At 45.1% G+C, this 12,743-nt stretch overlaps 1 protein-coding gene across 1 annotated transcript in view; it reads left to right on the forward strand.

Moving 5' to 3' along the window:
* Positions 1–1,211: 1,211 nt before the first annotated feature.
* Positions 1,212–12,743, forward strand: part of LOC111145237 (cyclin and CBS domain divalent metal cation transport mediator 1) — a 57,398-nt gene continuing 45,866 nt past the window's right edge. The window contains 2 exon segments of the mRNA XM_022500009.1: positions 1,212–1,844; positions 1,846–2,779. Of these exon segments, the coding sequence (XP_022355717.1) occupies positions 1,212–1,844; positions 1,846–2,779 (1,567 nt within the window).

Below are 12,743 nucleotides of genomic sequence, written 5' to 3' on the forward strand. Positions count from 1 at the left end.
AATTTAATTTTATTTTTTTCGGTGTTCCAAGATTCATTGTTTATGCACCACATCCGGTGCTCCATGCAATACATGCCCTCCTTAATACCCACCACCAGGCTCACCCATCCCTCCACCCTCTCCCCCTCCTAAACCCTGAGTTTTTTTCTCAGAGTCCACAGTCTCTCATGCTTCCTCTCCCCCTCCGATTTACCCCAATTCACTTTTCCTTTCCTTCTATGTCCTCCATGTTATTCTTTACATTCTACAAGTAAGTGAAACCATATAACTGACTCTCTCTGCTTGACTTTTTTCACTCAGGATAATCTCCTCCAGTCCCTAAGATTCATTTATTTGAGAGAGAGAGAGAGAGAGAGAGGAGAGGACAAGCAAACACAAGTGGGGTTAGGGACAGAGGGAGATGGAAAGAATCTCAAGCAGACTCCCTGCTGAGCACCGTCCCCCTTCTCAGGACCCTGAGATCATAACTTCAGTGGAACTCAAGACTCCCATGCTCTTGAGTCCCATGCTCTGACTGAGCCACCCAAGCACCCCTTCTTATTTTTCCACTGTTACTTTGGAGATATTTCCATATCACAAACACATGGATCCACATCACTTTTTTCCTGCTGCATAGTATTCCATCACATAGTAGCGTCACAATTTATTTTAACAGTTTCTTATCCATGGACATTTGGATCTCAACAAGGAGTTGAACTTAAGTAATACCTAAATTTTTAAAGCATAAAAGGTCAACCAGAGTTGAGACCAAATGTAAAGTTTTTACAGATTCGAGGCTGTCTCTGGAATATCTTTTGACCAGAAGGGGGAAGGCAAGAGGCAGGAGGAGAGGCAAAACGCTGGGAAATATCCCTGGCCAATGGGGAAGCGGTGGTGCCACAGGGAATTTACTGCCGGGTAGGAGTTCGCAGAGTGCCTCCCTACTGCTGGAGTAGGAGGCCGAGCTCCAAATCAAGCTTTCCTTAGGCTGCCACTCAGATTCACCCGTGTTTTGGGGGTTATGCGTGGTGCAGTGATGCGTAGCCACCTCCGGCCTCCTGCGGGGACCCCAGGCGGGGGCTGGGTTTGAGTCCCCATCGTCTACAGCCCACGCTTGCAGGGGGTGCACACGTGGTGACCTGCCTGCGGCCGGGTTGCCGGCTCCGGCTCCTCCTCCCTCCAGATCTCCCTCTGTTCTCTGCAGTATCACGTGCATCCGCGCCGGGTGCAGGATGGCGGCTGCGGCATCAGCGGTGGGTGTCAGGCTCCGAGACTGCTGCAGCCGAGGCGCTGTGCTCTTGCTCTTCTTCTCCCTGTCCCCTCAGCCCCCGGCCGCCGCCGCTTGGCTGCTGGGCCTGCGGCCCGAGGACACTGCTGGAGGCCGCGTGTCCCTGGAGGGGGGCACCCTGCGCGCGGCGGAAGGCACCAGCTTCCTCCTGCGCGTCTATTTCCAGCCCGGGCCCGCGGCGCCCGCGGCGCCGGTGCCCGCACCCACCCTTTCCCCGGGAGAGAACGGCACCGGCGACTGGACTCCGCGGCTCGTGTTCATCGAGGAGCCCCCGGGAGGTAGCGGCGTGGCGCCCAGTGCTGTCCCCACGCGCCCCCCGGGACCGCAGCGCTGCCGGGAGCAGAGCGACTGGGCATCGGACGTGGAAGTCCTGGGGCCGTTGCGCCCCGGAGGCGTGGCGGGTTCGGCTTTAGTCCAGGTGAGGGTGCGGGAGCTGCGCAAGGGCGAGGCAGAGCGGGGCGGCGCGGGCGGTGGCGGGAAGCTCTTCTCGCTGTGCGCCTGGGACGGACGCGCTTGGCACCACCACGGCGCCGCCGGCGGCTTCCTGCTGCGCGTCCGCCCGCGGCTGTACGGTCCTGGGGGGGGACCTATTGCCCCCAGCGTGGCTCCGGGCGCTCGGGGCGCTCCTGCTGCTCGCCCTGTCTGCCCTTTTCAGCGGCCTGCGCCTGAGCCTGCTCTCGCTGGACCCGGTGGAGTTACGGGTGCTGCGGAACAGCGGCTCGGCCGCAGAGCAGGAGCAGGCGCGCCGCGTGCAGGCCGTGCGCAGCAGGGGGACCCATCTGCTCTGCACCCTGCTCCTGGGCCAAGCCGGAGCCAACGCGGCCCTGGCCGGCTGGCTGTACGCGTCGCTGCCGCCGGGCGTCGGGGGCACCGGAGAAGATTATTACAGCGAGGCAGGGATTCACTTCCCGTGGCTGCCGGCGCTCGTCTGCACCGGAGCCGTGTTTCTGGGCGCCGAGATCTGCCCCTACTCAGTGTGTTCTCGGCACGGGCTGGCCATCGCTTCGCACAGCGTGTGCCTGACCCGACTCCTGATGGCGGCCGCCTTTCCCGTGTGCTACCCGCTGGGCCGCCTGCTGGACTGGGCGCTGCGTCAGGAGATCAGCACCTTCTACACGCGCGAGAAGCTGCTGGAGACGCTACGGGCCGCAGACCCCTACAGCGACCTGGTGAAGGAGGAGCTCAACATCATCCAGGGCGCCTTGGAGCTGCGCACCAAGGTGGTGGAGGAAGTGCTGACCCCCCTCGGGGACTGCTTCATGCTGCGCTCCGACGCGGTGCTCGACTTCGCCACCGTCTCAGAGATTCTGCGCAGCGGCTACACTCGTATCCCCGTGTACGAGGGCGATCAGCGGCACAACATTGTAGACATTCTGTTTGTCAAGGACTTGGCCTTCGTGGACCCCGACGACTGCACGCCACTACTCACCGTCACTCGCTTCTACAACCGGCCCCTGCACTGCGTCTTCAATGATACCCGGCTGGACACGGTGCTGGAGGAGTTTAAGAAGGGTGAGCAGTGGTCTATCTCCTCTCTCAGCTCCTTACCCCCTCAAAAATATTCATAAACATGTGACGTTTCAGGTGTGCAAAGCAATTCTCTTATGATAGCAAAAACTCAAAGGAAGGCCCCACCTTTTGGTGGCTATTTTCATTTCACTTTTCCTTATCTTCCTTGCAGCTGACTGAGCCCTAGCCTCTAACCTTTCACTTCGCTCACAAGACACTCTATATTCCTCATTCATTCCCTTTCAGGATTTTTCAGGATCTAACAATTGCCATGTACTGTGCAGGTTGGACTCTGTGGATAGTCCTTGGAGGTCATTGGGTAGCTCCCCACCCAATACACGAGGATCGTCTACACCGTTCTGTAATAAGCAGTCTTCCTTTTAAACTCTTCCGGGCTGGAAACACAATCTCCCAGGCAAACGAACTCCCTTGTTGGACAGCTCCAGCTGCTGATAATGTCTTTACATGGAGCAGAAAGTTATGTCTCAGGAACTTCTCTCTGCTTCATCTTTCTGTCCTTTGAATCACTAAGAGTGATAAGCCCCAGACTCCTCTAGTGGTTTTTTTTCCCCTTATTTAACATTCCCAGTACCTAGGCTGCCTTAAAAACTGATTAAGGGGGGCACCTGGGTGGCTCAGTGGGTTAAAGCCTCTGCCTTCGGCTCAGGTCATGATCCCAGGGTCCTGGGATTGAGCCCCGCATCGGGCTCTCTGCTTGGCCAGGAGCCTGCTTCTCTTCCTCTCTCTCTGCCTGTCTCTCTGCCTACTTGTGATTTCTGTCTGTCAAATAAATTAATAAAATTAAAAAAAAAACTGATTAAGGCAGCGAGGTCCTTGTACTTCTGGGAACCCAGGTCCCATAAGGGAGGGTTGATCTGGATGAGAAATAGTCTGGTAAAGGGAACCACTAGAAAATTTGCATATACAAATGAATGGGGTTTCTTTCAGAGTAGTCACCACTCCACCCCTGTCATGTCTATAGCATGTTTACTACTGTCTGGGGTTTGCCTTTAGAAACTGTCTTCTGGAGCTGAGTACAATTCACTCAAGAAAAATCAGCCTGTATTCTTTAGGATCGGTCTTCTTGGGATTACGCAGTTTGACTGGTTCTCCTAGTTACCCAGAAGGACACTTGATTGTTTTTGAAAATCAAATCTACCTTCAAGAGTCACCACTGAGTGCAGAAGACTATCTTACAGACCCTGAAAACAATTCCAGGAATGAGTTGAGAACAATGACATGGTTAGAGTAAGTGTAGAACCTTCTAGAATGACCACTTTGAAGGAGGCATTCATCTGTACATATGAGTTAGCATGTTTAATGAAAAAACAAAAAAATCAATCCCCTGATTTTAGAATCAAGCTTCAAATGTAGATTCCCTGTGGTTAGCAGGAATCACATTTGGCATATCTTTTTTAAAGTTTTTTGTTTTGTTTTGTTTTGTTTTGACAGACAGGGATCACAAGTAGGTGGAGAGGCAGGTAGAGGGAGAGGAGGAAACAGGCTCCCCGCTTAGCAGAGAGCCCGATGCAGGGCTTGATCCCAGGACCCTGGGACCATGACCCAAGCCGAAGGCAGAGGCCTTAACCCACTGAGCCACCCAGGTGCCCCACATTTGGCATATCTTGACATATCTTTTTGTTTATCAAAAATTCAGTCATATTACTTTATCATCACAGGTGCTCTTTAGGACTTTCATACAATGAGAAAACTTGGGTCTTCCTCCTGCCACAATTTTTTTAGACAGATAATATTGTGTTAAGTATCAAAGTGTAGCCTGAAGGGGGAGAGGGTGTTGAAAACCTATTTTCAATCAAAGCTGTAGACTTCTTGTTGGTATCATGAGAAGGGGAGAGAAATGTGTACATATTACAGCTGTTTTAGCCCAATCTGGGCTACTATTTCACCTTCTTAATCTGTCTCCCCCAAGTCCTTGCATGACTCATTCTCACTGTACCCTTACGTTCATTCATCCACTCTTAGAATTATTCTTACATGTTTTAAGACTCCTACAGAAATGAGTCTTGGATCTGGGCATAAAAACTGTGCAAATCTATATATTAATTTGCAAGAACTACTATAACAAATCCCGTAAACTGAGCGGCTTAGACAACGTAAGTTTATTTCCTCATAGTTCTAGAATCTGGAAGTCCAAGATCAAGGTGTGGGCAGGTTTGGTTTCTTCTGAGGACTCTCTTTTTGGCTTGCAGATGGCTGCCTTCTCTCTGAGTCCATCCACGGTCATCCTCCAGTTGTGTGAGCTCATTCCTGGAATCTCTGTGGTTCTAAGCATTTCTTCTTTTATAAAGATATCAGTCAGGTTGGATTGGGGCCCACCTTATCAGCCTGATTCTGACATAACTATCCCTTAAACATGATAGTTAAGACAGAGTGCAGTTAAGATAGTATATGTCATGTGCTACTGGAGGACATTTTTCATGAAACTCCTGTAAACTCATTCATTCATTCATTTACTATTTATTATCTATGGAGTAGGCAATAGGCAAGACAATAACAGTGCCCTTAGAAAGTTAACAGTTTACAAGGATGTACCATGTCAGAAAAAGGACAGTATTCAAGCAGGAATTGTGTCTCACTAACCTGCTTTGTATCCCTAGCACCTTGCACATAGTAGGCTGCCCAAAAAAGTCAGTACTGATCTGAAATGAGCAGTGCTGCAGAATATCTAAATCTTGTCTGAAAAAGGCTTGTCAGTGTTCTATCAGCAGTTAGTTTGTACTTAGATTGCTAAAGAGAAGCTGGCAATTACAGTGCACACCATGCCGATGAAGAGATTTCCACACCTCTTCAGAGCCTTGCTCCTTACTCGCGGTGAGCTACTGAAACCAGCAGCATGGGCTTCACCTCAGACCTTGGTAGACATGTAGAATTTTCTACCTCATTTTAAATCCACTGAATGAAAATCTGCACTTTAATAAGCCCCCAGGTGACTCATGTGTACATTAAAGTCTGAGAAGCACTGCCTCCAGAGAACCCTTATTAATAGTGATTGGTAGGTTTACTTAGAATAAATACAAGGAGTAAGTATCAAGTTGAGTGTTCTCTGGCTTCATGCCATATAACACGGTCATTTGCTTAACACGGTCATTTGCTAAACACGTGTTTGCACCATAGATTAGGAAAGGAAAGCTGCGTTGAGCTACTTTTCTTTACCCTTAAAGTAAGTCATAAAAGCCCTTCTGTTTCCCTCACTTCTTTGCATCTCAAGTATCTTAACTAAGCAAACCCCTTAGGAGGTAGGGGAGGAAAATGACAAATAGGAACAACAATTACCATTAATTGAGCCGACAGCTCTGATAGGCACCCTGCCAGGCCCTTTATGTACTCAGAATGACCTTCCTGGGTGGGCATTATCAACTCCATTTTATACTAAAAGAAGAAACTAAAGCTTAGTTCCATTACTTGACTTAGTCAAGTCCCCACAGTTGATAACTGAATTGTGATTTGACCTAGATCGGCAGGACCCCAGAACCTGTTCTTTTTCCCACTACACCAGTCACATTCCATCCTCCACCCCACAGGCTTCAAAGGCAGCCTTTCACCTCTGGCTTGCTGTCTCTGGCTGATTTACCTCTAGTTTTCATAGATTAGAAATGGAGCTTTTATAATTACAGTGATTGCTAATATGTATTTTACAAAATAAATATATTTTACAAAATAAATGTAATATGCATTTTACAAAACTTTCTACTTATCTTCTCTTATCTGATGCATAAAACAACTCTGCAGTTACAGATGAGGACCCCAAGACCCAGAAAGGTTGCTTGGCCTATCTAAGACCATCACCTAGCTAGTATTCCAAGGCCCAGATTCAAATCCAGGTCATGTGACTCCAAAGGTCTTATCCATATGGGATTTTTACCACTATACTTCTTATGAGCTCCAGGTCTTTAGAAATGGGGAAAAGGAAAAAGGTCTTTCTAGCTAGCATGCTAGCTTTACTAAAAAGAACAGTATTTATCCCCACTGGACTGTGAGCTCCTAAAAGGCAGACAATGAATCTTATTTATTTTGTATTCTCAGGACAAGCACAGTGGCCATCAATGCAAGGGGGATGAATAGAATATTTATTGAATGAATGGTTTTAAGTAGCTAATTTCTACTGTATTTTTTGTTTGAGTAAGGTGAACCCAAAGTATAGGATAATTAGTGTTGTTCCATTGACCATAACCAACCTCTCCTTTTCCCAGATTCTCTACCCCAGTCAGTGGCACCACTGCCCCTCCAGTCTCCCAAGTGAGAAAGGCCCCCTTCACCCCTCACCCTCATCCTACTAATCACTGTCTTAGTCTGCTTGGGCTGACATAACAAAATATCATGGACTAGCCAGCGTAAACAGACATTTATTTTCTCACAATTCTGGAGGCCAGAAGTCCAAGATCAAGGTTGCACCTGATTCGCTTTCCTGTGAGAGCTCTCTTCCTGTCTTCTCACTACGTCTTCATATGGCGTTTCCCTCAGTACATGTCTATAGAGAGTGCAAGTTCTGGTCTCTCTTCCTCTTACAAAGACAGCAATCCTGTTGGTTTAGGGCCCCACCCTTATGATCTTATCTAACTTAAATTACTTCCTTAGACACCCCACTGGGGAGGGGTGTTAGTGCTTCAACATATGAATTTGGGACGGTGGAGAGAGAGACATTCAGTCCATAACAATCACCAAAGTCTGCCAAAAATTTGCCAAAATTGCATCTAAAATATTTCTTGAATCTATATATGATAGAGTCCACTAATTCTTTCACTTAGGTGAGTCATGGAGTTTAATCAAGAAATAGTTACTGTGGGGCGCCTGGGTGGCTCAGTTGGTTAAGCGACTGCTTTCAGCTCAGGTCATGATCCTGGAGTCCCGGGATCGAGTCCCGCATCGGGCTCCCAGCTCTACGGGGAGTCTGCTTCTCTCTCTGACCTTCTCCTCGCTCATACTCTCTCTCACTGTCTCTCTCTCAAATAAATAAATAAAATATTAAAAAAAAAAAGTTACTGTGTACCTGTTGTTTAGGCACGGCAGAGAATATACAACGGTCCTCCCTGTCTGCACAGAGCTTTCATTCCAGTGGCAGAGACTAAAATTAAACAGATGAGATAGTGATTAAGAACAGAAGCTTTGCTGCCAGACTGTCCGAACTACCTGCTGGCCTTGGGACAGTTACTTAACTGTCTGTTTTGTTATTTGTAAAATGAGGATAATAATGGTATTTACTCATAGGGTTGGTTGAAATAATAAGATACTATTGCATTATACTGCTTATTTAGTAATTGTCATTATAAATGCTAAATAAATGTTCGCTAAGATTCTTAAATATAAACACAAACCTATTACTCTTGTGCAAATGCCTCCTAAGAAATTCTGCTTCATCCAATTTTTGTCTCCCTCAAATCTGTCCTCTCCCTTGCCACTAAAATAATCTCTGGTGACATCATCCCCTGCTTAAACCCCTTCTGTACTCCCCGCACTGCCCGCAGGATAAAGTCTAAGCTGTTCTCTCCTGACCTGCTCCCTGCCCTCCTCTCCAGGCTTATCCCTCACCGCTTCCTACCACAGTTGGGGCAACATTGGATTTCATGGCCATACTGCTATTGCTTGTCTTTGTCCCTTTACTGTTTCTTGCCTTTGTCCCTTTCCTCAGGCCATACTCTTTATTAGGAATATGCATTGCTCGATTAGTCCCTACTCCAGCTCCTCCTCTAACACTCAGCACTGGGGCCACCTCCTCTGGGAAGCTATTCCTGTAAACCCCAGTTTGAGCCGACGTAATTGTCCCATATCTCTCTTATTGAATTAACAGGTTGCATGATTGGTTTTTGCTTATTAGTGCTACTGACCCACATCATGAGCCAAGACTATCTTATCTGTCTTTGTAGCTATAGCACCTAACAATGGATAGAGCCCTTGCTAAGTTTTCAGTAAATGTTTGCTGAATGACTAAATGAATAACTGAAGGAGTTAAACTTTAACAAAAAGGATCTGAACAGATTTGTAGTAAATGCATCATTAATGATCTCAGCCAATCATTGTGGACCATGCAGGACGAAGGCAAATTTTAAGTGTTGTTAGAAGAAAAGTGTTGCATATATGGTTTCTCTCCTTTTTTAGGCATATCTATTTATTGTTACAACTATTTATCCCTTGTCATGTTGAAAGCAATGTGCTAAGAGTTGGATGTATGAGATACAGTCCCTGCTCCCAAAGAGCCTACAGCCTGATAGAAGAATGTTCCCCTTTGAAAAGCTAGGAAACAGGCTGGACTCACCTTTCTCCACCCCTACCCCCCCACGTCAATAACATTATAGTTTACAAGTCATGTTTTAGCATGGAACATGTGGATAAGACAGACCTCTATATAAATCATTAAAACAAGAGTGATAAATAGAAATATAAAAATGCAATGAGAACATGGAGAAGAGAGTGACTATGGTGAGGTTTTTTGGCTTTTATAAAATTTTTACGGAAGTTTGTAAGTTTCTATACTACATTACAACTTACAAAAAACATTTGTAAGTTTTCATTACAGAAAACTGAAAAATATAGAACAGTAGACAAAGCATGGAAATCACCTGAAGGTAATCATCCCACTATCCTGAAGTAATAACTCCTAATGTTTTGTCATATTAAAAAATATAGCACCCATAGTAACAACCTTAATCAAATTCTTAAAAAGAAAATAAACAGAAAAAGCCCTGGTCTGGCCTTCCTCCATTAATAAAATATCCCATTCTAACCCCAAGAGTGATTTTTTGTTAATATGATGATAATTATTTTCACTGTAGTCTCCTTAGGAGTGAGTCCCATAATTTGGGAAGACTAATTTATCAAATGGAGCCCTAGAGATTTGTCGAACTTAATTTCTACAGTTTACTCCGTTTATTGGATTATTTTTAGGAGGAAACCAACCCTACGCAGAGAACAGAGAGAAGGAATAAAGCTTGGGTCTGAAGCCAATGGCCTCTGGGTACTATTGCTCCAATATTTAACAGTTAAATAAATTGGCTTTGCCAGGTTAGTAACACCATCTTCCTAAACAAAAGACCTCATCATGCACATAATGTTGAGTTATTCTGTCTATAGAACAGCATGGCTATAAGATAGCTTATTGTAGTTTTCCTACTCAGTCTTTGCTCATTCATTGATTCCTTCGTTTATTCAGTAAATATTGAACTCCTGCTTTAGACCAGGCACTGTACTAGGCCTTGGGAATACAGTGGTGAACAAGACAGACCGAGTAAAGGTATCTTCTTCAAACTTTGGTTCTACTTCATGTGATCTTTTGCTTAAAAGCCATCCAGCTTGCCAATAAGTGCTCCTGGCACAGACACACAGTGTAACATTTTCACTGAGGAATAATCTGGTTGAAAAGTCAGGGTTTTGCTTCATCACTCCAAATTCTGGTGTGATATTTTAGCAGGAAGAATAATCATCCCGTAGCTTAATTCTATAAAAAGCTGCTAAAACATGAAATGAAAGAAAAATGAAAGACTACATTTTTTGTCTTTTGTAAAAGAAAATGAAAAATTATTTCCACTCAAAGTTCTATTTCACTGATTTAATTAGATGTAATGTGTTTACAAACGTTAAATGTGGCTGCCTAATAGTCCACGTTAGAATGTTTACCTTCTAAACACTATTTAGATTAAACAGTAAACAAAGCATAGCCCATCGTGTACAGGGAGGCAGAATAAAAGTGAACCTGAAAAAGTAGAAATTATTAAATATACAAGGGATTAAATTGCCAATTTATATTTCTTTCTTTAGACATTTCTATTATGATTGTTGTAATACTGTTCTGAAATAATTTTCTTTTTCTCAGTCTGGCAAAAGAAATACGAGGTAACAATAGAATCTGAGCTGGAAGGGGCACTGAAAAACCTGACAGAATCTAATTCACGCTTTCATTTTTAGATTTGGTTATCTTTTCAGGACATAACAGCCTTCATTGTCAGACTTTTTATCTAATGTAAATCCCACAGGCTGCAGTTACATTGCATTGCCTCGTTTTATCATCCTTGGTGAGTCCTCTCTTATTTGAAGAATATAGTAGCTCACCTCAATTACATTTTTTAACAATCAGATACATTTGGTTGTGTTTCTGGACCCCTTAAAGCATTTGGGTATCAAGGCAGGGGGTGGTATCTGTGGATGATCCTAATACTTTCTTAAACTGGTTTACATCTAGGCCCAGTTTGGGGGTCCCTAGACCTTCCATAATATCTCTTCCAGTTCTCTTTATTTTCTGCTGTCTGTTCCTTTCCAAACTGGGATTCTTCTCAATTCATTCTTCTTTCCTTTCTTTCTCCCTCCTCCCTCTCCCCTCTCCATCCATCCCTCCCTCCCTCCCTCTCTTCCTCCTTCCCTCCCTTCATTCCTTCCTTCCAAATGACATTATTCTCTGTCAGGCCTCTTGCCCTCCTGGTGCTTGCCATGCAGTAGAAAGTTCTACGTTAATCAATAAATAATTTTAAGTGGTAACAAGTGATTTGAAGAAAAGGTAGAGGGAGCCATGAGAGCATATAACAGGGGCCCTGACTTGGTCTTGTGGGTAAGGATAGATTCCTCCTCCTCCCCAAGTGATATTTGAGCTGAATCTTAAAGGGTAGCAAGAAGTAGTTTCCCAGAAGAAGAGCTTTCCAGGGGAAAGGAGCAGACATGCAAAGCTTTGAGGAAAGGGGGCCAGTATGGGTGTCATGTGGGTTCCTGGGCCATTTTACATCCAGTAGGGAAAGTGCCATCTAGACCAGCCGACCTTCTCTCTATGCCTAGTGATTGTGTGGGCAGCTCAGTTCAGGAACTTTCACTGAGTGCATAGGTACTAGGGCTCTGGGAGATGGATGCAGATACAAATATGGAAAAGAGCCTGCCCTCCGGGAGCATGAAAGCAGGAAGGGCCTTGATGGAAAGGGCTCTGAGCAGCCTGGTGGATAGGCAAGTGCATCCAAACATCTGTGGGGAAGGCCCAAGGGAGAAATTCCCTAGAAGGATCTGGGAAAACTTCTCTGAGGAAGTGAGAGGAGAAGGATTCTGACAAGAAATTATGAAAGGAGACTGAACGAGAAGAATAAAGGCAGAAAGGAAGCCAACGCCAGCCACACTTGAATGCTGGCAAGGCAATGATCTTCATGCTGCTTTTCTTCCAGCAAAATAGGGAACTAGGCAGAATGAGATATTTGTCAAACATAATTTCTGTTCTCTCCAAAGGCCAAAGCTATATATTTTAACCATTTTTGGTGGTGATATTTCTAAAATGTTTTATGCCCATTCCTGCCTTCCTTAGGAAAGGATCCTAAATATAACTTAATCTTTTTCTTGATGACGCAGGAGGGTGGTCATGAGAATGTAGTTATTTTATGCTGTGTTATCAAGCCATTTGTTGTCTACTTTATTTTTTTCTGTCCTCTGGTTATCAGCTGCTAGTTCTCTCTGAGTTGGCCTCGAGCAAGCCTCTCCCCCCACCTCACTCATCACAAAACCACTCTTTTCTGTGTGTCTTTCACAGCCTCTACTGAACTGAGAAATCAAGTAAATATGCATGTTGGGAATTGTGTGTCTGGTATACAATAAGCTTCAATAAATATTTGGTGAATAAATGATTAATTAGGCTTTGATAGGGAGCTTAGGGCATGGGCTGGGTGTATGGACCTGGGGTAGTTCCTTCTGGGACCAGATTTAGAGCTGTGCAAATTCAGATCTCCAGATAATGGGTCGTTACTCTGCTATTTTTGCAGTGTTGCTTAGCAAGCCAAATTGCCAACCAGCTCAGTTCCTAGTGATTAACAACTATTTTTTCATGCCCTGGTGATAACTGGTTACCATGGTGTTCTGGGTGACACAGTTGGTTTTTCAATAACTGCCTTTTAGTGGCTCAAGGAACTTTTTATGAGCAGTGTATTGATTATTCTTTTTTTGGGTGAAGTAGAACAAGGTAATTACTACAAAGTAGAGCCTTTTTTTTTTT

Source organism: Enhydra lutris, unplaced genomic scaffold (assembly GCF_002288905.1).
Source record: "Enhydra lutris kenyoni isolate GAN:26980312 unplaced genomic scaffold, ASM228890v2 scaffoldscaffold12, whole genome shotgun sequence".
In the NCBI taxonomy this organism is placed as follows: domain Eukaryota; kingdom Metazoa; phylum Chordata; class Mammalia; order Carnivora; family Mustelidae; genus Enhydra; species Enhydra lutris.